The sequence below is a fragment of the Sinohyriopsis cumingii genome, chromosome 6 (assembly GCF_028554795.1).
Source record: "Sinohyriopsis cumingii isolate HCF-2022 chromosome 6, ASM2855479v2, whole genome shotgun sequence".
In the NCBI taxonomy this organism is placed as follows: Eukaryota; Metazoa; Mollusca; class Bivalvia; order Unionida; family Unionidae; genus Sinohyriopsis; species Sinohyriopsis cumingii.
In genome coordinates this window covers 3,932,734-3,960,265 of record NC_142966.1, presented here as the reverse complement: position 1 = coordinate 3,960,265, position 27,532 = coordinate 3,932,734, and the positions used below count along the sequence as shown (strand labels likewise).

Below are 27,532 nucleotides of genomic sequence, written 5' to 3'. Positions count from 1 at the left end.
CTGCACTTGAAGGTTGTGTAAGGTGTTGGTTGAAGCTGCTTCTTCTTCCTCTGCGATCGTCTTTCATCAGCTAGCAAGCGTTGCTTGTCCTCTCCGGCCTTCAGACCAGTGATCAGAGCATGTCGCCAGCCTGATCTGTCTAGACCGAGCTCTTCCCAGGTGTTGACATCAATATCAAGGGCTTTCATGTCATGCTTACAGACATCCTTGAAGCGGAGACGTGGCCGTCCGATCGACCTTTTGCTAGAGGCGAGTTCCGAATAAAGAATGTCTTTGGGGATCCGTCCGTCAACCATCCGACGTACACGGCCCGGCCATCTGATGCGGCGTTGGCGGAGGAGTGTGATCATGGTGGGAATCTTGGCACGCTCGAGCACCTCGTTGTTTGTTACTCGATCACTCCATGTGATCCCGATTATGCGTCGGAGGCATCGCATGTGAAAGGCGCTCAGTCTTTTCTCTTGTGAGGCGTACAGAGTCCAGGTTTAACTGTCGTACATGAGAGTGCTTAGCACGCATGCACGGTACACAGTGATCTTAGTGTTCATGGTCAGCATGCTGTTGTTCCACACTCTCTGCGACAACCTGGAGAGAGTTGTTGATGCCTTTCCGATCCGCTTGTTGAGCTCAGCATCGAGCGAGAGGTTGTTGGAGATACATGAACTGACTCACCACCTCAAGTTCGTAGTTGTTGATGATGATGCTTGGGGAGTCCGCTTCCTGAACCATCACGTTTATTTTCTTTAGGCTTATGGTTAACCCAAACTCATCACATGCTTTAGCAAAGCGGGCCATCAGGCGCTGAAGCTCAGCTTCTGTGTGGGTGGCTAGAGCAGCATCGCCTGCGAAGAGCATGTCCCTGATGGTTACTTCACGCACTTTGTTCTTTGCCTTCAGTCGTGCCAGGTTGAACAGTCTGCAGTCTGATCGTGTGTGCAGGTAAATCCCTTCTGTGGACGTCCCAAAGGCATGCTTGAGCAGGACTGCGAAGAAGATGCCGAAGAGCGTGGGGGCAAGGACACAGCCCTGTTTAACTCCACTGCGGATGTCAAAGGGGTCGGATGTTGAGCCATCGTACTGCACTGTGCCTTTCATGTCATCGTGGAAGGACTGGATCATGCTTAGCAGCTTTGGAGGGCAACCAATTTTCGCCAGGATTGTGAAGAGTCCGTCTCTGCTGACCATATCGAATGCCTTGGTGAGGTCTATAAAGGCCAGGAAGAGGGGTCTGTGTTGTTCTCTGCATTTTTCCTGCAGTTGCCTGAAAGAGAAGATCATGTCGATTGTGGACCTCTCTGCGCGGAACCCGCACTGCGATTCTGGGTAAATTCTGTCAGCAAGCGTCTGCAGTCTGTTCAGGATGACGCGTGCGAAGACTTTACCCACGATGCTGAGAAGTGATATGCCCCTGTAGTTGTTGCAGTCGCTTCTGTCGCCCTTGTTCTTGTACAGGGTTATGATGTTAGCATCTCTCATGTCCTGAGGCACTGCCCCCTCGTCCCAGCACTGGCAGAGGAGGTCATGCAGGTGTGTGAGCAGCACGCTACATCCACACTTGATGAGTTCTGCTGTGATGCCATCCTTCCCTGGGGCTTTACCTAGGGACAGTTTCTCTAAGGCCTTCTTTAGTTCGACTACAGTAGGTTTCTCGTCCAGTTCGGCCATGAGAGGGAGGTTTCCGATGGTGTTGAGGGCATCATTGTTCACGTGGTTCTCTTTGGAGTACAGTTCGGAGTAGTATTCCACCCAACGCTCCATCTGCTTGCCCTTGTTGTGGATGGTATCGCCTGTGGCAGGCTTCAGTGGTGCTGTCACTTTCTTCGTGGGACCCATTGCTTTCTTTATGCCATCGTACATGCCTCTGATGTTTCCAATATCTGCTGCTGACTGGATACTCTGACAGAGCTGAAGCCAGTATTCATTGGCACACTGCCGTGCTAATCTCTGCACTTTGCTTCTGGTAGACCTGTATGCCTGTAGTGTCTTCTGACAGGGGGATCGCTTGTATTGCAGGTGAGCACTGCGACGCTCTTCTATGGCTGGCATGAGTGTGGCAGAGTTAGCCTCAAACCAGTCATTGTTTTTTGATTGCTTCTTACCAAAGATCCGTGTGGCTGTGCTGTATGCAGTCTCTCTGATGTGATCCAATCTTTCTTTGGCACTGCCGTTGGGGGGTTCTGAGTCAAACGTCTTGGAAAGAGCATATGTGAATTCCTCAGCCTTGTCTGGATATGATGTCTTGCTCACATCAATGCATGGTTGACCCTCTTGCCTAGAGCGGTGGATCTTCTTTGGCTGAAGCTTAATTTTGCAGCACACCAGCGAGTGGTCGGTGTCGCAGTCAGCACTGTGGAAGGTACGGGTAAGAAGCACACCCTTCATGACTTACCGTCCTGTAATGATCAAGTCCAGCTGGTGCCAGTGTTTAGACCTGGGATGCCTCCAAGACACTTTGTGCTGTGGCTTTGTCTGAAGGAATGAATTGGTGATGCTGAGTTCGTGGTACGAGCACATCTCTAGAAGGCGCTGCCCATTCTCATTCATCTTCCCAACGCCAAACTTGCCAAGACAGGAGGGCCAAGAGTCCTGATCGGCACCCACCCTAGCATTGAAGTCGCCCAGCAAAATCAAGTTCTCTTCCTTGGGAATTTTGTCGATGAGCGAGTTTAACTCATCATAAAACTCATCCTTGGTATCTGTGGAGGATCTTAGTAAACCCCAACAGAAAATCCGGAGTCGGAGCCCCTAAGGCGACTTGGCATTGATTTCAGTGTCATCTCGGCAACTCCTGCGACGTAGCTGGTGCCATGTCGTATCGGCTTGTCCTTTCCCTTGGATCCATCAGCTGCGTGGAGAGGGGGGATCAGCTGCATGGGCAACAATTGATTCTCCATATCACCCTGCCCAGGCTTGCGCCCTGGAGGGGACACTCCAGCTTCGCTCCATAGCATCGACACAACACGGGAAGCAGCAGTTACCGGTTATACGTCACCGCTCGATTGGCGTAGAGCCAGACGCCAGGGGTTGCTTCTGACGGTGGGAGAGACCAACATGTTTCACTGGACAGCTACCGCCCGCCTCAAACTGGGCAGCCCCCAGCCATTAAGGTGCCGTCCCGCCACAGTTCGCCTACCTTGCTAGGTGCGTAAGGCTTAAGGTACGCGAGTGCCTGACAAGCGGACTGCAACTACTGCACCAAGAAATAACAAAATAAAAATAAAAAAAAAAGACTTCAATCCTCAAGCTAGGTACCTGGAATGTCCGGACCATGCTGACTGGGCTTTCAGATGATCTCCAGACAATCAGTGATGTTCGTAAGACTTCAGTCATCAACGACGAACTTGCAAGGCTCCAGGTCGACATTGCTTCACTACAGGAGACACGACCATATTCTGGGTCCCTCAGAGAAAAGAACTACACATTCTTCTGGCAAGGAAAGAGTGCAGATGAAGCCAGAGAGTTTGGTGTTGGATTCGCTGTCAGGAACACTCTGCTGGGAATGATAGAACGCTGCCAACAAGGAAATGGAAGACTGCTATCCCTCCGCCTCCACACCACAAACGGGCCTGTCAACCTGATCAGTGTTTACGCTCCCACACTAAGATCCTCCACAGATACCTTGTGCACTATGCCTATAATTAAAGCTATTTATTCATATCTAGCTTTTGCTAGATTGGTTACCATGCTCCTTGATAACTGATATTATTTAACAAAGCAATAAACAAAATCCAGTCTCACTATATGCAGCATAGATTGTAAGAGATGTTTCATAAATATTGTACTTTAAGTTCATTAAATTCTTCGTCATAGAATTTATTAAACACCATAAAAAACTATAGTCCTAGAATTTAGTAAGCCCCTAAAAATTAACTATAGTCATATAATTTATTAAACCCCATAAGAAATAACCATAATCCTAAATTTTAGTAAATCCCATAAAAATTATATAACTACAGTCCTAGAATTTAGTAAACCTCGTAATAAAATACTGAAGTCCTAGACTTTAGTCTTGGCATCCGTCCGTCTACGGGAGACGATGGCGTAGCTCCAAAGTACGCTTTTACTTATCCTTCTTTTTAGCTCTCTTTTCAGCTTGTTTTATTCTTCTCTTTTCCTCTGCATTTTGAACTCCCTGCCTGACAGCTAGACGCCAGCTGGAACGGTTGTTTGCACATCTTTCCCAGTTATTGACACTGATGTTTGCTGTCTTCATATCCTTCTTGCAAACATCTTTGTAGCGCAGATGTGGTCGTCCAGTTGGTCGTGCACCTTCTGCTAACTCCCCATATAACAGGTCCTTGGGAATACGACCTGGGTCCATTCTCTTGACATGGCCCAGCCAGCGAAGGCGCCTCTCGCTGAGTATGGAGAACATGCTGTTCATGTTGGCGCATTCTAGAACCTCTGTGTTGGGTACTTTGTCCTGTCACTGGATGTGCAGAATGCGCCGCAGACATCTCAGGTGGAAGCTGTTGAGTTTCCTCTCGTGTCTTGCATAGGTGGTCCATGTTTCGCTGCTGTAGAGAAGTGAGCTGAGCACGCAGGCTTGGTAGACACGCAGTTTGGTCTTCTCTGTGAGGTTGGGGTTGTTCCAGACCCTCTGGTTAAGTCTGGCCATCACTGCTGCTGCCTTGGCAATCCTGCCGCCCACCTCAGAATCAATTGAGAGTGAGCTGGAGATGTTAGACCCGAGGTATGTGAAGTTCTCGACAACTTCCAAATTGTACCCATCGATGGAGACAGAGGGAGGGGAGTCTGTGTCCTGTGCCATGACATTCGTTTTCTTCAAACTGATGGTCAGTCCAAATTCCTTACATGCATGAGATAGGTGGCATACCAGCTGCTGAAGTCCATCTTCCGTGTGTGATGTCAAGGCTGCATCGTCGGCAAAGAACAATTCACGGATGAGTACCTGTGTGACTTTAGTCTTAGCACGGAGACGGGCGATGTTGAATAGCTTGCCATCAGCCCTGGTATGGATGTACACTCCCTCTCTGCAGTCCTTGAATGCGTACTGGAGAAGCATGGAGAAGAAGATGGCAAAGAGCGTCGGTGCAAGGACACAGCCTTGTTTGACTCCGCTAATGACTGGGAATGCTTCAGATGTTGCGCCATTGAAGCACACTGTGTTGTGCATGTTCTCGTGGAACGACATAATGACAGCAAGCAGACGTGGGGGGCAGCCGATCTTCTGCAGGAGTCTGAAGAGTCCACTCCGACTAACCATGTCAAACGCCTTCGTCAGGTCTATGAAGGCAGTGTAGAGGGGCATCTGCTGCTCGCGACGCTTCTCCTGCAGCTGACGTAGTGAGAAGATCATGTCTACAGTTGACCTGCCGGCTCGAAATCCACACTGGGACTCTGGGTAGACGCGGGAGGCTAGGATCTGCAAGCGCGCCAAGGCAACACGGGCGAAAGCCTTTCCGACGATGCTGAGGAGGGAGATGCCCCGATAGTTGTTGTAGTCGCTACGGTCTCCTTTGTTTTTGTACAAAGTGACGATGTTGGCGTCACGCATGTCCTGTGGGATGTATCCCTGTTCCCAGCAAAGGCAGAGGAGTGTGTGTAGGGGCTGGAGCAGTGCTGGTTTTCCGCTCTTGAGGACTTCAGGCGGAATGCCGTCGCTTCCGGGAGCCTTCCCACAGGCAAGGCAATCGATGGCTTTTCCGAGCTCTTCCAGGGTGGGCTGTGTGTCTAGCTCCTCCATGACAGGCAGGTCTGGAATGGCGTCCAGGCCAGATCCAGTAACATTGTTTTGGGTTGCATATAGTTCGAGATAGTGTTCAACCCATCGCTGCAGTTGTTTCCCCTGGTCTGTGATGACTTCACCCGTCTTGGACTTGAGGGGGGCGGTCTTGTAGCTGGAGGGGCCTGTCGCCTTTTTGATACCCTCATACATTCCTCTTGTATCCCCGGTGTCAGCAGCTGTCTGTATACTGTTTCAAAGGTTCAGCCAGTAGGTTTTGGCACAGCGGTGGGCGGTCTTCTGGGCATTATTCCTTGCAATCCTGAGGGCTTGTAGTGTTCTGGGGCTAGGTGCAGCCTTGTATGCCAGGAGGGCTTTCCTCTTTGCCTCAGTCACGGGCTCCATCTCCTCCCAGTTTGCCTCATACCAGTCGACATTCTTTCGCTCCCTCTTCCCGTAAGCTGTGATGGCTGAATTGTACACAGAGTCACGGATATGGGACCACTTGGAGTCAATGGTGTCATCAGGTGTCACTTTGGTGAGGGCTTCCTTCAGTTTGCTGATGAACTGCTGTGTTTTCTCTGGGTTGCTTGCACAGCAGGTGTTGATGCGTGGGTGAACCTTCTTCTTGGCGTGGTGCAGCTTTTCTTGGGTAATATTCGCACCTTGCTGGCCACGAGGGAATGGTCCGTGTCACAATCGGCACTGTGGTAGCTGCGGGTAAGGAGGACACGGGTCAGTTCTGCACGCCTGGTGATGACGAGGTCTAGCTGGTGCCAGTGGCGTGAACGTGGGTGTCTCCACGACACCTGGTGGATCTCCTTGCATTTGAAGAAAGTGTTGGTCACACATAGGCTGTGGGAGCAGCACATCTCTTTCAGTCGCTGACCATTCTCGTTGATCTTGCCCCTTCCGTAAAAGCCGAGACAGGTGGACCAGGCCTCATGGTCAGCTCCCACTCTAGTATTGAAGTCTCCTAGTAAGGAAAGGCTTTCATTGTTGGGGATACTGGATATTGCCTGATCTAGAGCCTCATAAAACTTGTCTTTCTCCTCGTAGGTGGAGCAGAGGGTTGGGGCGTATACACTGAAGATGTTGACCGGGCCTAAGGATGTTGACAGCCGGAGGGCAAGGATTCTCTCAGTACCTGATGATGGAGGTTCAATGAAGGCGATTAGCGTGTTCTTGACAGCAAAGCCTACACCACGCTGCCTAGGTTCATCCAAGGGCTTCCCCTGCCAAAAAAAATGTGTAATTGGCTTCCCTGATGGCGCCGCTGTCAGCCAGTCGGGTCTCCTGGAGGCAGGCAATGTCGATGTTCAGTCGGGAGAGTTCTCTGTCAATGACGGCAGTCTTCCAAGCATCGTCGATCTGCTGTAGGTCAGTGGTCAATCCAGGACACATGGTCCTGATGTTCCAGGTTGCAAAACGAAGAGTTGGAGTCTTTTTATTTCTTCTTTTAGTCTTTCCTGGTGCAGAGTTTAGTTTAGATTTTAGTAAACCACATAATACAATAACTACAGACTTCACCTGGGAAACATTTTTTGGAATCACTCGTCACAAATGCAAACTTATAAGAGTTAAGCAGTTACATACAAAGTACTAAAAAAGTTTATTTGCAAGAAAGACTTTAATGTTTATCAAACTGAAAACTCTATGAGGAAATGTAACGATCTAACTGCTACAGAGAGAGCAGTTTCAACAAAATAATAAAAGAAGAATTAAGGAATAGAATCCCAAGAACTCTGTCTAAAATAATGCCATGTCTGTGAACAGTGCAGTGATAGTCCTTTTTATATAATAAAGGGGGAAAAACACACTTCAATTAAAAATCTTACATTTATGATACTGCCTGTGTCTCCATCAATACAACAAGTGTATTTCTTAATCTTACAATGCACCACAAATGACACAGCACGAAAGTATTTATCATTTGATTTGCCCGAGTATGCACAAAGCGTTTTTCTACCTTGCGTGAGGACGGAGTAAAGGGTACAACGCCTCACAAACAGCCAGGGTGTCCCAAAAATTGACCTTTAACGTCACTTCCACCTTTTCTGCAAATGGGGCAGTGGTTTCATCCTGTAAAAAGTTACAAATATTTCTAAATTAATCAGTTCCATTGTAATGAATGGCATTCTAATATTTTATACACTTTACCAAATCTTAAAAAAACAAATGAATGGCATTACAATATTGTATACACTTTATAATATCTTACAGTAACAGGCAAATTGAATTGTAATATTCAGTACCCTTTATCAAATCTTAAATCACAAAGCCATGAATGGCATTGTAATATTGTATACACATTATCAAATCTTAGAAACGAGAACAACAAAACAAGCCATGAATGGCGTTGTAATACTGTATACACTTTACCAAATCTTAAAACGAGAATAACAAAACAAGCCATGAATGGCATTGTAATACTGTATACACTTTACCAAATCTTAAAACGAGAACAACAAAACAAGCCAAATATGTCAGTTTCATATTGGATTCACTTTATCAAATCAAAAATACAACAACAATCAAAAGCAATGAATGGGATTATAATTTTGGATACATTTGATCAAATCTTACAACAACAAAACAAAACACTCATCAGTCTGACATGATCTAGTGACATTGAAATTTCTATAGGTATTTCATCTCCCTGATGATTTGTGTTCTGTTTAAAATTCATCAATATAAACAGTAATTTGTTTTCCTTATTTTTCTTCCTGTTTAGGGATGGTCGGGGTACTACCTCAAAGCTTCACTTTTGACACTATGCTATTTTGAGCCTAGAAGATTCAAGTGTCTTTTCTAAGGATATGCCACTGTAGCCAACTTCGGATGATTCATTGGTGGCACTGTTCTGTCCCAAGGGACCAAACATTTAATTTCTCAGCAACCCAGTGACCTTTTGTTAAAAACAATTTCCAGATGACCGATAGCTTGACCCTAAAAATATCTTGAAGTAAAAAATTTTAAAATCATGACTCAAAGACCAATTCTGTACAATACTCATTCAAAGTCTGGCTTGTAAACACCAACTCACCACAGTTCCTGATCGAATATGCATAGATTTTAACACAGAGATACTGGTGGATGGCTGGTCTGGCAACCATGGTGATGCTTCGTCATACATGTTCATCCATTAATCAAAGAGAAGGTCAAAGACACTAGAAGGTCAAGTTTAATATTATAAGTTTCAAGTCAAGATAAAGATTTAACAAGAAAATGTAAATTCTCCATCAATAACATCATGTGGTAAAATAAACTATTTAGAAACAGTGAACATATCATTGGCAGGTCTATTCAAACATGTCATCCAAACCTATATGAAACACCACAATCATATCACTGCAGAGGCTATTTAAACATAACATTAAATCCATTAGAAATACCAAGTATCAAAATAATTTTTGTTCATGATACTGATATTATAAGAAGACCCTTTCAAAATAGTTGTACAACTTTAAGAAGACCCTTTCAAAATAGCTGTACAACTTTGAAAAGACCCTTTCAAAATAGTTGTACAACTTTAAGAAGACCCTTTCAAAATAGTTGTACAACTTTAAGAAGACCCTTTCAAAATAGTTGTACAACTTTAGAAGACCCTTTCAAAATAGTTGTACAACTTTAAGAAGACTCTTAAAGTGCTTCTACTGCTATGGTGCCTAGTGGTTAGAGCATCTGCCCTGGATGTTAGGAGGTTGCAGATTCGAACCCCAGCAGAGTCATACCAAAGACTCACTAACAGCTGCCTCACTAGGCGCTCAGAATTCAGGGATTAGTGTTAGGACTGGTCAGCCTGGTGTCAGGATAATGTGACTGGGTGGGACATCATACACCTATAATGAGATACTTTTGAAATACTCATACTACTGTAACAAGGTGGGTTGGTGGTTCTTCCCTGGGTTTTCCAGGGTTCTTCCTCCACCAGTTATACCGGCTGCCATGTATAGCCTATCTTGTGCTGAAAAATGGCGTTAAACCCTAGAACAACAACAACAACAACAACAACTGTAACAAGACACTTTTGAAAAACTCATACAACTTAAACACGTCACTTTTGAAATACTCATACAACTTAAACACGACACTTTTGAAATACTCGTACAACTGTAACAAGACACTTTTGAAATACTCATACATCTGCAGACCTGCCAACCCCGACGAGTCCGTCTCAGTAAGGCAGGTGATTTGTTTCCATAAGACTGACCAGTTAAGTAAGGTCTAACAAAATATCAGTAACTGCTATTGTAAAGCTGAAAAACGTAATTAAAAGTTTGATGCATCACCGATAAACATTATGTTCAACTGAAACGTTTGTAAAGTACGCAAAAACTTTATTTACCACTAGTACAGTTGCACAAACTCTAGTTCCAAACTATATGCAGCACAATGGCTTGCTGCTATCTCTGAACTTGACATAATTCTTGGAAATTCTTTTCCATTTCACATGACGTCAATTATAACTCCCACTACGAGACATGCTTAAATGTTGTTGTTGTGGGGTTGAACGCCATTCTTCAGCACGACAGGCTACACGTGGCGGCCAGTATTAATGGTGGAGGAAGAACCCGGAAAACCCCGGAAAGAACCACCGACCCACGAGAAGCTACTGGCAAGCTTTCTCACATGCCCACATTGGCTGAATCTTAGACTCGAACCGCCCCAGGCAGAGGTGAGATGGCAGTGATCCGTAACGAAGAGCGCTTTAGACCACTCGGCCACTCGGGGCCCCCACATGCTTAAATTGGCATATGATGTCCATGAAAGGTAATTATGTCCTTGGCAGCTTTTATTCACAAGAATCTGAATACTCCTTTTTATTCTTCTGTGTTGATTATTAACACTTTTCTATAAGCTTATTTTCCCTTTCATCTATAGCCTATCGTGTGCTGAAAAATGGCGTTAAACCCCACAAAAGCAACAATCATCTTAAGCATACATCGCTTTCTGGATGTGGGGCCGCGAGTGGCTGAGTGGTCTAAAGCTCACTCCGTTATGGATCACTGCCATCTCAACTCTGCTTAGGTTCGAGTCTCGGATTTGGCCAATGTGAGAAAGCTTGCCAGTAGCTTCTTGAGGGTCGGTGGTTCTTTCCGGGGATTTCCCGGGTTCTTCCTCCGCCATCAATACTGGCCTGCCATGTATAGCCTATTGTGTGCTGAAAAATGGCATTAACCCTACAACAACAACAAGTGGCAGGGTCCAGTTTCATAATTTGGCCCCTGGCAAATTTCTTAACTTAAGGCTATGGTATGACCTTTTCAGCTATTACTGTTTACTATTTATAGATATGGATATATATGTGAACTAGGTGTTTCAGGATTGTGTTGTTCTTGAAATTGATGTCAGGCATGTACACCTTCCATAGTTGCTCTGCAGTATGTTGATAGTGAAATACCAATAGTCGGCTAGGAAGAAGAGCTAGCCTCCCATAGCAGTAGACACGTGGGTTCAAGGCAAGTAGAATATCTCAAAAACGGCTTGGATGACAACTATTCTGAATTGCATCAAACCATTTTAATAGTATTTAGGAGACAATGTTTTTAAACAATTTCATCAAGGAAAAAGGGCTTGCGTTTGCATTGTGAGCACAACATGCTTTCATGACCTATGGATGTGAAAAATGCATGTATAAAATAGGGGTTGGGGTGCATAAACTTCTGTTATGAACTGCCATTGACTTCTCTGGTCAATTTAATAATATTCTTGTGCTTTGTTTTAATATAGGTATCTAATTATATGGGCCTTTTTGACCTCACTTGTGTATTTGTTTTTTTATGATTTTTTATACTAGGTCGCTGATTGAGGCATTAAATTTGTACATTAAAACTGGCCTCTGCCCCCCCCCCCCCAACTTTCTGGATGCCATTTAAAAAAATATTAAATAATCAACAGTTTCATCATGCAGAGGCTTAGCATGAACAAATAGGTGCAGTTTAAAGCATCTGGGGATGGAAAGATAGTCTGGTTCGCTGACTAATTTCACTAATTCTAAGATAAAACCCGGATCCATATAAAACACGGATGAACCGATTATCCGGATTTTTTGGCAATGATCATTTTTCCGTAGTTTTCGCTAGTATGTGATAAATCCGTATCTTAAGGGTAATTTTCCTAAGACTTACTGCAAATTCATAAGAGTTTGCAGGTCTGCTGCTGTAAGAAGACACTTCTGAAATACTCAAATAACATTAGCAAAACTTTTTTTAAATACTCATACAACTGTAACAAGATGTTTTTGAAATACTCATAACACTGTAATGAGACACTTTTTAAATATTCAAAGAACTATAATGATTGTATCTCATCTAAATTCAAACAGTCTTTTTAGCAATGTACAATCTGCATTTCACCCTTGCCACAGTACTGAAACTACTCTTCTAAAAGTAGTTAATGACATTCTCTCTGCGTTGGATAGCGGAAAGATTACAGTCCTTACCCTCCTTGATTTGTCTGCAGCATTTGACACAATAGACCATGATATATTACTTCACCATCTCCAGCATGTATTTGGCATTCATTATACAGCCTTACTGTGGTTCAAGTCCTACTTGATCAACAGGACACAAATTGTATCTGCAAATGGAATACACTCCAGCCCAGTTGATCTATGTTGTGGTGTTCAACAGGGGTCTGTTCTTGGACCTGTTCTCTTCATTCTGTACACTCAGTTGCTCTCAAGTGCCATAGATCATCGCCCAGTGTCTCACCAACTGTACGCTGATGACACTCAAATATACAAATCTAGCTACCCAACTGAAGTTGATGCTACTATCCAAGGTGTAGAGAGGTGCATTTCTGATGTGAAATCATGGATGAAATGTAACAAGCTGCAGATGAATGATAAAACTGAGGCCATTCTGATAACAACAAAAAGACTTTCTCATTCACATCCTTTACCTCAAAAAATAAATATCAGCAACAGCAACATTAAATTCACATAATCAGTATGAAACCTAGGTGTTACTCTGGACAGTACTCTCACATTGCACCAACATGTCATGAACATATGCAAGGCTGCAAATCTTGAGCTGATACGCATCAACTCAATTCGCAAATATCTTTCAGCTGATGCCACTAAAACACTTGTGTGTTCATTAGTACTTTCAAGACTGGACTATTTTAACTCAATTCTGTCTGGTTCATCTCAATATCTGTTCCAGAAACTTCAAAAAGTTCAAAACACAGCTGCTCGGATCATACTTAGAGTACCACGATCAGAGCACACCTCCCCTCTGCTCTGTACCCTACACTGGCTATTCATTCGATCCAGAATCAAACACAAAATTTGTTCTCTGTGCTACATTTCACTGTCGGACTCTAGTCCAACATACGTATCCGACCTCACCCATGTGTACACACCAGCAAGATATTTATACTCCTCTTCTGACAATCGTATACTCATTATTCCCACTATGAAAACAAAGTCATATGGACAGTGTTCTTTTGCATACCAGGGCCCAGCAACATGGAACGAACTGCCCACTGAACTTAGACACAAAGACACAGTGATCACATTCAAGAGGGCTCTCAAAACTCACTTATTTTGACAGCAAGAACAAACTTAAAGACCTAATAATATTTCCTACCTTAAATATTCTCAGCACATTTTTATTTAATGTTTTCTAATTTCATGGTGTTTGTTTTTGTAATCATATCATTATATGTTTTTTATCTTATAGGTGTTGTCTAATGTTGTAAAGCGCTTAGAGCTTCTAAAGATTAGTCACTATACAAAGTCCTCATTATTATTATTATTATTATTAATGAGACACTATTTTAAATACTCAAACAACTGAAACAAGACACTTTTTAAATATTCATACAACTATAATGAGACACATTTTAAATACTCAAACAACAATAATGAGACACATTATAAATACTCATACATCTGTAATGAGACACTTCTTAAATACTCATACAACTATAACATCACTTTTACAATTCTTATACAACTGTAACAAGACATTTTATAAATACTCGTACAACTGTAACAAGACACATTTGAAATACAGTAAAAACCAGTCTTGAGAGACCAGTGCTATGAGAGACCACCTGTTTTGAGAGACCAATTTTGGTGTAAAGGGGTCTTTCAAGACAGTTCCTACTGTACTCATACGACTGTAATGAGAGACTTTTTAAATACTCACACAACTGAAACAAAAAACTTCAGAAATACTCATACAACTGAAACAAGAAACTTAAAATACTCATACAACTGTACTAAGGCACTTTTAAATACTCATACAACTGTAACGAGACACTTTTAAATACAGATACAACTGTAATGAGACACTTTTAAATACTCATACAACTGTAATGAGGCACTTTTAAAATACTCATACAACTGTACTAAGGCACTTTTAAATACAGATACAACTGTAATGAGACACTTTTAAATACTCATACAACTGTAATGAGGCACTTTTAAAATACTCATACAACTGTACTAAGACACTTTTAAATACAGATACAACTGTAATGAGACACTTTTAAATACTCATACAATTGTAATGAGACACTTTTAAAATACGCATACAACTGTACTAAGGCACTTTTAAATACAGATACAACTGTAATGAGACACTTTTAAATACAGTTACAACTGTAATGAGGCACTTTTAAAATACTCATACAACTGTATTAAGTCACTTTTAAATACAGATACAACTGTAATGAGACACTTTTAAATGCTCATACAACTGTACTAAGGCACTTTTAAATACAGATACAACTGTAATGAGACACTTTTAAATACTCATACAACTGTAATGAGGCACTTTTAAGATACTCATACAACTGTACTAAGGCACTTTTAAATACAGATACAACTGTAATGAGACACTTTTAAATACTCATACAACTGTAATGAGGTACTTTTAAAATATTCATATAACTATACTAAGGCACTTTTAAATACAGACACAACTGTAATGAGACACTTTTAAATACTCATACAACTGTAATGAGGCACTTTTAAAATACTCATACAACTGTACTAAGGCACTTTTAAATACAGATGCAACTGTAATGAGACACTTTTAAATACAGATACAACTGTAATGAGGCACTTTTAAAATACTCATACAACTGTACTAAGGCACTTTTAAATACTCATACAACTGTAATGAGACACTTTTAAATACTCATACAACTGTACCAAGGTACTTTTAAATACAGATACAACTGTAATGAGGCACTTTTAAATACTCATACAGCTGTAATGAGGCACTTTTAAAATACTCATATAACTGTACTAAGGCACTTTTAAATACAGATACAACTGTAATGAGACACTTTTCAATACTCATACAACTGTAATGAGCCACTTTTAAAATACAGATACAACTGTAATGAGACACTTTTAAATACAGATACAACTGTAATGAGACACTTTTAAATACTCATACAACTGTAATGAGGCACTTTTAAAATACTCATACAACTGTACTAAGGCACTTTTAAATACAGATACAACTGTAATGAGACACTTTTAAATACAGATACAACTGTAATGAGGCACTTTTAAAATACTCATACAACTGTACTAAGGCACTTTTAAATACAGATACAACTGTAATGAGACACTTTTAAATACTCATACAACTGTAATGAGGCACTTTTAAAATATTCATATAACTATACTAAGGCACTTTTAAATACAGATACAACTGTAATGAGACACTTTTAAATACTCATACAACTGTAATGAGGCACTTTTAAAATACTCATACAACTGTACTAAGGCACTTTTAAATACAGATACAACTGTAATGAGACACTTTTAAATACAGATACAACTGTAATGAGGCACTTTTAAAATACTCATACAACTGTACTAAGGCACTTTTAAATACTCATACAACTGTAATGAGACACTTTTAAATACTCATACAACTGTAATGAGGCACTTTTAAAATATTCATATAACTATACTAAGGCACTTTTAAATACAGATACAACTGTAATGAGACACTTTTAAATACTCATACAACTGTAATGAGGCACTTTTAAAATACTCATACAACTGTACTAAGGCACTTTTAAATACAGATGCAACTGTAATGAGACACTTTTAAATACAGATACAACTGTAATGAGACACTTTTAAAATACTCATGCAACTGTACTAAGGCACTTTTAAAATACTCATACAACTGTAATGAGACACTTTTAAATACAGATACAACTGTAATGAGGCACTTTTAAAATACTCATACAACTGTACTAAGGCACTTTTAAATACTCATACAACTGTAATGAGACACTTTTAAATACTCATACAACTGTACCAAGGTACTTTTAAATACAGATACAACTGTAATGAGGCACTTTTAAATACTCATACAGCTGTAATGAGGCACTTTTAAAATACTCATATAACTGTACTAAGGCACTTTTAAATACAGATACAACTGTAATGAGACACTTTTCAATACTCATACAACTGTAATGAGCCACTTTTAAAATACTCATACAACTGTACTAAGGCACTTTTAAATACAGATACAACTGTAATGAGACACTTTTAAATACTCATACAACTGTAATGAGGCACTTTTAAAATACTCATACAACTGTACTAAGGCACTTTTAAATACAGATACAACTGTATTGAGACGCTTTTAAATACAGATACAACTGTAATGAGGCACTTTTAAAATACTCATACAACTGTACTAAGGCACTTTTAAATACAGATACAACTGTAATGAGACACTTTTAAATACTCATACAACTGTAATGAGGCACTTTTAAAATACTCATACAACTGTACTAAGGCACTTTTAAATACAGATACAACTGTAATGAGACACTTTTAAATACTCATACAACTGTAATGAGGCACTTTTTAAATACTCATACAACTGTAATGAGACACTTTTAAAATACTCATACAACTGTACTAAGGCACTTTTAAATACAGATGTAACTGTAATGAGACACTTTTAAATACAGATACAACTGTAATGAGGCACTTTTAAAATACTCATAAAACTACTAAGGCACTTTTAAACACAGATAAAACTGTAATGAGACACTTTTAAAATACTCATACAACTGTACTAAGACACTTTTAAATACTCATACAACTGTAATGAGGCACTTTTAAAATACTCATACAACTGTAATGAGGCACTTTTAAAATACTCATACAACTGTAATGAGGCACTTTTAAAATACTCATACAACTGTACTAAGGCACTTTTAAATACAGATACAACTGTAATGAGACACTTTTAAATACAGATACAACTGTAATGAGACACTTTTAAAATACTCATACAACTGTACTAAGGCACTTTTAAATACAGATACAACTGTAATGAGACAATTTTAAATACTCATACAACTGTAATGAGGCACTTTTAAAATACTCATACAGCTGTACTAAGGCACTTTTAAATACAGATACAACTGTAATGAGACACTTTTAAATACTCATACAACTGTAATGAGGCACTTTTAAAATACTCATACAACTGTACTAAGGCACTTTTAAGTACAGATGCAACTGTAATGAGACACTTTTAAAGACAGATACAACTGTAATGAGGCACTTTTAAAATACTCATACAACTGTACTAAGACACTTTTAAATACTCATACAACTGTAATAAGGCACTTTTAAAATACTCATACAACTGTAATGAGACACTTTTAAAATACAGATACAACTGTAATGAGACACTTTTAAATACTCATACAACTGTAATGAGGCACTTTTAAAATACTCATACAACTGTACTAAGGCACTTTTAAATACAGATACAGCTGTAATGAGACACTTTTAAATACTCATACAACTGTAATGAGGCACTTTTAAATACTCATACAACTGTACTAAGGCACTTTTAAATACTCATGCAACTGTACTAAGGCACTTTTAAATACAGATACAATTGTAATGAGACACTTTTAAATACTCATACAACTGTAATGAGGCACTTTTAAAATATTCACAAAACTGTAATGAGACACTTTTAAAATACTCATACAACTGTAGCATGACACATTTAGAATACTGATACAACTGTAATAAAACAATTTTAAAAGACTGATACAACTGTAACAAGATATTTTTGAAATACTCATACAACTATAATGAGACACTTTTGAAAGAAGACAATTTTAGTAAACTCTAACAACTGTAGATAGTAAGAAGACATTTTTAATAGGTCTAATGTTGTGCTGAATGGTGGAGGCATACATATACTCCCAATGGTAAGCCTCCAGCATAAAAGTATGCCCCCCCCCCCCGCATAAAAATATGTCCATGATCTATTTATACATGGTACAGTTGCCCTTCTTGAAAACCATGTCCATGATCTCTGTATACATGGTACAATTGCCACTCTTGAAAACCATGTCCATGATCTCTTTATACATGGTACAATTGCCCTTCTTGGTCATTGCACTGTGTATTTTGGACAACTTACATCAAATAAAATAATCTGAAAGTGTACATTGTAGTTAGTTCTAACTGACTGGAAAACATATATTACATTGTTGTGATAAAAACCAGGTTTAAATAGTTAATCAACTACAACTTGAGGAAGAAATGTTATTTGTTTAGTTACAAATCTTCAAATATTTTAAAGTCCACAAGATCCAGAGTTTTTTTAATTGTTTTGAAATGTTTTAAAGTTTTCATTTTTTGGTAAATTTTTAATAAAGGACAAAAAAATTAATGCCTTTTTTTGTGGCGTTAGATTAAATATGTTGTCCTCATTGTTTCTACAATAATATAATCTAGGTACTACTATCAGTTAAAGTTCATAACGAAGTAGAACTTTTTTGAGAACAATGGAAGTCATATAACCAATATACATGGGGGATAGCCTAGAAGGGAGCAAAAACCTTAATGGCAACAGTATCAAAAGATTGGAGAGTATCAAGAAAGATAAGGAGCATTGTGTATATTTGAAGCAGCATCATTAAAAATGCATTTCATTAGAAACGCCATAAAATCATAAAGATGACTGAATATGAGTTACAACAAAACAATGCATTACCTTATATATACCAGCATTGTTCACAAGAACATCCAGTCCACCATACTGCTTCTGTAGGAAAGCCTTGAACTTCTGTATGCTGGTGGAATCACTAATATCCAGTTGATGGAACAAAGGGTTCAGGCCTTCTTTCTTTAGATCCTCGACAGCCTTCCTACCAAGACCCTCATTGCGGGCTGCAAGTGATAAAATGATACAACTATAAGGTCAGCAACTGCATCTCAGATCCCATTTAATGTATTACTATAAACTTTACAACCATTAACTCAAGGTCAAAATGGTGAGTGAGTGTTTCGCAGATTTGATTTCCCCTTCCATTATGGTGAGATATGCAAAATGTGATCAGAGTTACATGGGGGCGCTAACCAGTTATTGTACTTTTGAGGTATGTAAAGTGAAGTTGTTTGCATTTAAAACATGCGCAATGGAGAGAATGTTGACATACCTCTATGCTACATTAATGTAATGTGGATGATATTTCTCTGGATATTCTACTTTTGGAAATTGTACATGATTTAAACACACTGCTAACTAAAATGACTGCTCCCTTGTGCTAAAAAATCAGCCTGAATTAGTTTAAAGTACACTATCCATAGCAGCTATTAAAATAGGGAAAATGATTTTTGCCAGACTAGACAATACCAGCTTCTGAAAGTGCAATGAATGAGTTACCAAATATATAAAACGAAAAAAAAGTTATCGGCTCTTTTTTATACAATTTACCTCTGAAGTTCAGGAAGTGAAAATGACCAAGTGGAGCTAGCACCTTTTTGAAAGGTGCACATCTGGAGTAAGGCCAAACTGTATACTCTATAACCCATATTACACCCATCAATCATACACCAAAATAAAGGGAATTAAAGGTTCTTTTAATTATACCTAAGATATACAAGGTCTTTTTTAAATAGCCAGTATAGCCAGTGAGGAAAGCCGGGGAAATTCTTTTTCTTTAAAATTCTAACCCATGCAAAATACGAAACTGTAAAGCGCCACTATAAATACAGGCATATGAAAATCTTTTAACAACCTTACAGCAAATATGCTATTACTGTGATTTTGGCCCCAAGGTCACTGAGATATGCAATAGTGTTGGCACCAATGTCACCGAGGCATTCAAGAGTGTTCGCACCAATGTCCCAGAGGCATGTAAGAGTGTTGGTCCCTAGGTCATACTGGAGTGTTGGCCCCAAGGTTATAGCGGAGTGAAAGAATGTTGGCCACAAGGTCACAGAGACATGCAAGAGTATTAATCCCAAGGTCATATGTGCGTGCAAGAGTGTCGGCCCCAAGGTTATAGAGGCAAGTCTGAGAGTTGCAGAATAATTGTCTTTATCTAATAATGATGCATCCCATTAAATAATGGTCCCATACATCCCTTTATATTAGTTTCTCATATTTCCCATCGACCCTCCCCCCTCCCTCATATCACCTCTAAACATATTTTGGTCCACATCTATTAAACGTAATGATGGCCCCTTGTATCCCATAAAATGATGGCCACATGCATCCATTAAATGATGATCCGTAATGTCTTATTAAATAATTGCCCGATACATCCTGTTAAATGATAACCTCATATGTCCTATTAAATGATGATAGTAGTGAATAGGGACGGTCTAGGGACTAGTGGACTTTCCTGTTAAAAAGGGTATATCCACTCTGGGGACTATGTAAATTTAACATGGGAGAAAAGAATATCCACTCTGGGGACTATGTAAATTTAACATGGGAGAAAAGAATATCCACTCTGGGGATTATGTAATTTAACATGGGAGAAAAAAAAATATCCATTCAAGGGACAAGGGGAATTTAACATGGGAGAAGAAAAAAAAATATCCATTCTAGGGACAAGGGGAATTGAACATGGGAATAAATCGTGGGACTGTCTAGGAACTAGGGGAAATGGAACAGGGTCGGGACCCTATTTTAATAAGGTCCCGGCCTGATGGGTCTATGGAAATGGAACAGGCGAAAATTTAAACAGGGAGGGGTCTCTGATTTTTTTATTCTTTTAAAACAAAAAATAAATAAAAAAAAGGGTAGGCAATGAAAGTCAAGATCTTTTCGAGACCTATGAGTGGCCCTGAAAAGGGCCTTTGGTTTTCTTCTTCTTCTAATTTCTTCTATTTCTCCACCAGCTTCTTATTTTCTGTCCTACACTTTTTCTCTTCTTTTCTTTCTTTTCTTCCTTCTTTTTCTTCTTTTTCTCTTCTTTCTGCTTCTCCTCCTCTTCTTTCTTCCGCTTCTCATTTTCTTCTTCCTTTTCAATTTTTTCATTCCATGCTCTCATCCTTATCCTTTCCTCTTCATCCTCCTTCTCCTCCTTTATTTCTTTCAACAGATCACTGATAAATTCCTTTAGTTTTCTTAAATTGTTGATCTCCATCTTCACTCGATGGGGACTATAAGAATAGTGATCCTCGTTTAGGTTAACTAACATTTGCTCAATCATGCCCAAATTGTCAAGGACGTCTTGCAATTTTTTCATTTTGTCAAGTTGGTTCGAAGCCATCTTGTTTTTGATTCTTTGTAGAATGGTGTGAACGACAAACGTTGTGGGTTCTTATACGAAAAGTGCGGACGTGAAGGAAAACATCCCCTAAAACCCAAAACTTATATTACCTAGATCATCACTTAAAACGCGCCGACGTGAAGGAAAACATCCCCTACTTTTCTGATTTCATGTTATCTACTATCCACATACGTGAAGCAGCAATAAACAAACCCAAAACCTACTATCCACACACGCAAAGCATTAAAATGAAACCCAAATCTACTATCCACACAAACATACGTGATTGATTACAAAACCCAATAATCTACTATCCACACAAACGTACGTGAGCTCTTACAAACACAAACACATACACTCACACTAGGAAAAAAGAGTCAGTGTTTATATTCACACTACTCTACATACGCACATTGGCAAATCGATTACTATTTCTTTTCTAGAGGTTGGGGTAGCCATGAAAAGGGCTGTTTGTTTGAACTCCAGATGCACCTATCTAATGCTGACACCTTCCCGGTCTGGCACCGCAAAGGCATCTCCTACTCCAATCTCCTTTCACTCTTTTTGGTGGGAGTGCAGAGGCGGAATGAGTAGCTTCAGAATCCCAATCTTCTGTCTCTGGGATTCTGAAATTTCCTTGTGTCTGTGGTACAGCCATTCCTCTCTCCTTTTCCTCCTCTTCTTTTTTTCTTCTATCCTCCTCTTCTTTTTTTCTTCTCTCCTCCTCTTCTTTTTTTCTTCTCTCCTCCTCTTTCATCCTTCCTTCTTCCACTATAGCCTCTGCGGCCAGCTCATTCAGTATGATCCTGGCATCTTCCAGGTGCACATGAAGTTCTAACAGTTTCGCTAGCCTTCTGCTCAGTCTCTAGTGTTGATCAATCAACAAGGGTAGATAGACTGCCGAGCGATTTTCAATTTATAGCTAAAGCGCGGACGTGAAGGAAAACATCCCAAGACCCAAAACTTATATTACCTAGATCATCAATTAAAACGCGCGGACGTGAAGAAAAACATCCCCTAAGACAAAATTCATATTACCTAGATCATGACCAAAGAACGCACGGACCTAAAAGAAACACTTGCTCACTTTTTTATACTACCCATCACTATTCTAAAACATGTTGACAAGCCACTTAAAGAAAATGCTTACACACACACACACACACACACACTTTCCAAGCAAGAAAAACAAATTCATGTGCTTATACACGCACTTCTATGTTTTAGCTTCTTATACGCAATCGATTGTTATTTCTTTTCTAGAGTTTGGGGTAGCCCTGAAAAGGGCTGTTTTTTTTTTTGCTTGTATCAAGTTGAAGCTAGGGCGATCTTTTATATTCTAAGAATGCGACGTCCTCTGACGATAGGGTTTCTGACGATAGGTCTGCTTCTTCGGAAAGAGAAGAACAACTCTTTGGTGTCGATACGACAGTCGACAAAGCCTCTGTTAGGTTCAGGTTGCTGCTGCTGCTGTTGTTGTTGCTGTTGCTTCTCTCTCTGCTGTTTCTGGAGTCTGTACTTCTCTGTCCATTCTTCTTTCTCCCTGTTAATTTTTTCTCTGAAGAGCTCTTCTATCAGGTCTTCAGTGACTTTTAACATTCTCACATTCTCTATCTCTTCTGGCTTCGGTATCAGATTGTGTCTGACCCTATGCAAATTCACGTAGGCTTCGTTTAGCTTAGCTAGTCTGGAGCACATCTTCGTAGGAGGATGAGTCGACAACAGATGGTTAGACTGGAGACTGCCCAGGCTTTAAAGTCAAAGCGCGGACGTGAAGGAAAACATCCCTACACGGTTTTCTAGTCGGACCGTTCAATGAGTGTCATGAGAGGGATAGTAAGAAGTCAAAGAGCATGAATCAAGATTCCTATAGCAAAACAAACCACAAAGACATTTTTTTTCCTCAAAACACAACATTTGTTTATTCAAAATAAATTAACACTAACAAACAACTCTAACATTTTTAACAATATTCCAACAATATAACATCAAATATTTTTTTTCTTCAGATTAATTTTTTTTTAACTAACACATTATTTTGGACAGAGCTGACAACATTGTGAATGAAATTGTGATTTCCACTGTTGGAAGTCATTAGGCCATTGATGGAAACCACGTTTCCTAGCTTGAGACAAAAGATAAGCATAATGGTTACAAAACCATCGATCTACTTTCACATCGTTTCTAGAAGAAGAACGAGGATCAAAATGAGTCAATAAATGTTCTAAGGAATAGCCCAGGCTGCGATGATGCAGAAAATACACACAATATTGTCCACACACCAAGGAATCTGTGCCTTGTAATTTCACATTATTGAATCGGGCGGTCTGAGCATTTCTTCTCATAAAGTCAATGATATCGTCTTCCAAAGGGGGCAATCCGTACTAATCGAAATATTCCACACATCCTTCTTGAGGAAAGTAAACGGCTACCCAGTGGGTTCCTGGGAGATGACTGTCGTCCGTGTTGATCACGTAAGCTAGATGGTCTTGAGGTTTGCGATGAGGGAGTTCATCTTTAGCACAGACGACAGGATTCCAAGAAGCCGTGTAAGAGCTGTAGTTCAAAAGGTAATAAAGTTCCCAGGTATCCATTTATTTGTGTGGTTTTTTTCTTTTTCTTCTTCACAGGTAATAATAAGAGATCAATTCGATCCTGACTTTTTGCTTGAAAATGTCTGACAAATAACCGTTTCTTCGCTTCGTCTCCCCACTCTCATTCAGGAGAGCTTCGATACGATGGATCTCTTGAGTGGTTAATGGTGGACAAGAATGTTCACGCAAGTCTTTATACCACTGATGCAACACGACTTCGTCCGAGATGAGACTCCAAGCTTCGTCCAGATACTCGTCCAATTTTCTTCTTGACTCAGCATCAGGCATTTATCGTGTTGAATTTGACTGGGATGATCGTTTTGACATCCATAGTAATCTTTCTTGATCAGTTCCGTAATTTTTTCGACCAAGTGTTTGGCAAAACAGGAGACTAAATGTGCTTCTTGTTCTGGCCATCTTGACTTCATCATGATGGCTTCCTCGTCTTTGTCTTGGGATTCTTCTTCTTCCACGGTCTCCGCACATTCCATCTCCAAAGTTTCTCCACTTTGTAAAGAGGAATAACAGTCTTCCATGGCTTCTAATAGTCTAGAATGACTTCTCTCAAACTGTTGATTTCTATAGTATTATCGAATTCTGCATACAGGATGACGTTTACTGTCTCGTCCAGTGGCTTTGCAAACTGAAGTTCCACATGAATCTGGCCTGATTTTATAGGATGGAAATGTCCCTCGTCGCTGCCTTGGAATGGAATAAAATCAAAAGCCCACAAAGCATAGCCTCCTGCATAATCCTCGTACGTAATACCGTGACTGGTGTTGGTTCCTAACTGGCCGGTAGCTTCGTACAAGGATAAGTACCATCTCAAGTAATTGTTCTGGGTAAAGTTAGGTTCGAAAGGTCGGGTACACAAGGTCTTGCCATCGCGACTGACTTCAATCTTGGACACGCCAAAGTGTTGAAAGTAGAAAGGATTTTTAAGGGTAGTTCCATTGAAGGCTGTATTCTCGACCATACCAAGGATTAAACGCTTGGGTAACTGTCCATGGAACAGATGATCTTCGATCATGGATCGCTGTCCCCTAGGAATGGTGAAGTTTTCACTTCCACGCGTCGTATCGGATACTTGGCGGTCGTTCTGCTCAACGTGTGACTAATGTCGTTTACCAATTTAGGTAACACTTCCACACGTCGTACGTAGAGTCTGGCTTCCTCGATGACAGTTTTGCAAATGGCAACAGCAGCATTACCTATCAAATGGAAAGCGGTACTACTACGATTCAGTCTCAGGTGGACATTCACCCCGTTCAGCAAATACATTTCTTGCAACCACATGTCCAAATGCAAACGATCCATCAGTTCTAAATTTTTGTTGAGTCCTATGATTCTGTTTCTTCGTTCTACAAATCCCTCATTGTGTGCTTTGCTTGTATCAATTTCCAATAGTTCAAACTGACCCGCATCGTCAGCTTCCCATACCACACAGGCATTAAGATGAGTTTTCTTGGCGTCTATTCCGTACGTCAAGAGATTTTCCAGGTAAGCGCGATAAGGGTAAGTATCCCTGATGCTACTGACTAGTTTGTTATTCAAGTACAAATCCACTCCGCTAAACAAGGAATGCATGAAATTGTTGACGGGAGCTACTGCTTCATCGTCTATAGCACCTCCAGTCTTATCTAGAATTTTGACTTTCAGGTACAAGTAACTGCTATTCAGATCGATGTAATCTTCGGGCTGTCCTTTGACTTCAAACTCGATGGGAGCTGAGGCTGTCAAAGAGGAGACGGGATGAAATTCCACCCACTGGGATTCTTGCATCGTCCTCATGGTGGGGGGGGGCATGGCAAACAGATCCAGTTCCGACTTGGAACAAGCGCAAGATTCTCGGTGCATCATTTTTTTTCTGTGTCTCAATAATCGAAAACGTCTAAGTCTCGAACGGTTCTTCTTTTCTTTGTCTTTCTAGCTTTAGATGTGTGAAGTCTGGTGAAAGGGTGTTTTCTTCGTCGTCTCTTTCTGCCTTGTCCTTGCTGAATGCCTGACTCGGTAGCGTGCAGGGCATTTATAGGTGTTTCTCGTCGGCCCAAGAGGTCTTTACCTGTTTGCAACAAGACATGTTTGCCTGCCCTTAAGAAAGCTTCTTTGGGGTTTTGTTTGTCGATGATGACATTTTGGAGAAATTCTTTGCCTTGTGTCAGTGCGGCATCTTTCACGGCGTGCAATCCGCGTGTCATCATCGGTTTCAACAGCGGTGCCACCGAACGAAAGGCTGATTTCAACATATCTCCTAAACCGTGTCCTCGCTGTCGAGCAACCCCTCGGTACACTGGATACATGACTTACAACTCGTGAGAGAACCGTTTTCGAAAATGGAGTTTCACCGTGACTTTTCCTTTGGTGAATGGAATATTTTGTCCCAGATCTCCTTTTATAGCAATGTTGACCGTGTCCAAATAAGACTTGCTGACAGGCAAATACTGAGGATGTACAAATTCGCGGTGGACGTGATAAGTGTTTCCACCTTCCTCGTCAGCGGCCGTGGCAGAATCCACTTTGAAAGGAATGACACGCAGTAATGGCACAGAGGTGTGTCCCACCACGTTGTGCTCCACCACATCGGAGTACACAAACATCAAATTCAGTCCTTGGTTCAGTTCTACCGGGGCACGAAATAACTTGGTAAAAGAATCGTTGTCGTAAATGACTGGTAATTCCTTTTTCTTGATCATGGCCATTTTCATGTCCATGTCTCCACCCAACATGTCAAACAATTAAGAACAAAATAAAATCGACTCGATTTTACCCCCGTCAAATTTCATCAAGAAGCGACGAGCTGCTTTGTGGTATTCCATGGTGACACTTTTTTTCACACTTTCCAAAGCTTTCAAAAACACGACATTAAACCTGGAGGCTATGGTGCTCACCAAATGTTGACCACTAAAATAATAGCCTGGGGGAATGAACAAGTGATAGGTGGTCCACTTTTGATTTTTTGTGCCGGGGTTTTCTTGTCATATTTGACATAGCTATCCAAGTACTGTTGCAATTGTTCGTCATGAACTTCCACCTCAAAAAAAATTTGATTGGGAAGGACATTGAGGACTTGGGTCGGGTGAATGATTTCTACTAAAGCAACTTCCCAATGGGCTTCGTGATCTAACTGGATGGCCTGAGGTAATTTGGCCGTGTAACAGCACAACGTGTTGTTGGGAAACACCTCCATGGAACCGTCACTGGGTAAGGTTAAGTAAAATTGGTTTTGGTGACTCATAATTCCAGAGTTCTGTGGCTGTCCGAGGCGTTACTGGAAGTCAGAGGCGTGTCTGCACCCAAAATGGGGTTGTGGTTATTGTTATTGGAGTGGTGACTGACACTGGCACTGGACACAAGGTTCCCGTTGTTCCCGTTGGAAGAGAATTTCAGGGAGGGATTAGGAAGCACGTAACCGATGCAACTGCTTAATAAAATGGTCCACAATTGTTTGTCTTCTTGTTGCAAACTCAGATTGGCGATGGCTGCCCCGATGACACAATACACCACAAAGATTTGACAGAAAAAGACAATTTGCGTTTTACGTACACATTCTCCACACCACACCCACAAGGGTTGATTTTGAAAATCTTGCAGAGAAGAACTGGGTGAATGTCTGGTCGCCGTAGCTGCGTCTGTGTGAAAGGGCATGATTGTCACTTCTTTTTATAGTCGATGACTTGCGAAGCGTCGATCCAAGAATCAAAACTGAGTGGATATC

The 27,532-nt window shown here is 40.6% G+C and overlaps 1 protein-coding gene across 1 annotated transcript in view; it reads right to left on the bottom strand.

Moving 5' to 3' along the window:
• LOC149796289 (carbonyl reductase [NADPH] 1-like) overlaps window positions 1–27,532 on the bottom strand; it is a 70,472-nt gene that overhangs the window by 29,072 nt on the left and 13,868 nt on the right. Inside the window, exons 3-4 of the mRNA XM_089960193.1 lie at window positions 18,712–18,887; window positions 7,656–7,768 (exon numbers count right to left, since the gene is read on the bottom strand). Coding sequence (XP_089816319.1) covers window positions 7,656–7,768; window positions 18,712–18,887 — 289 coding nt within the window. The remainder of the gene's footprint in view (window positions 1–7,655; window positions 7,769–18,711; window positions 18,888–27,532) is intronic.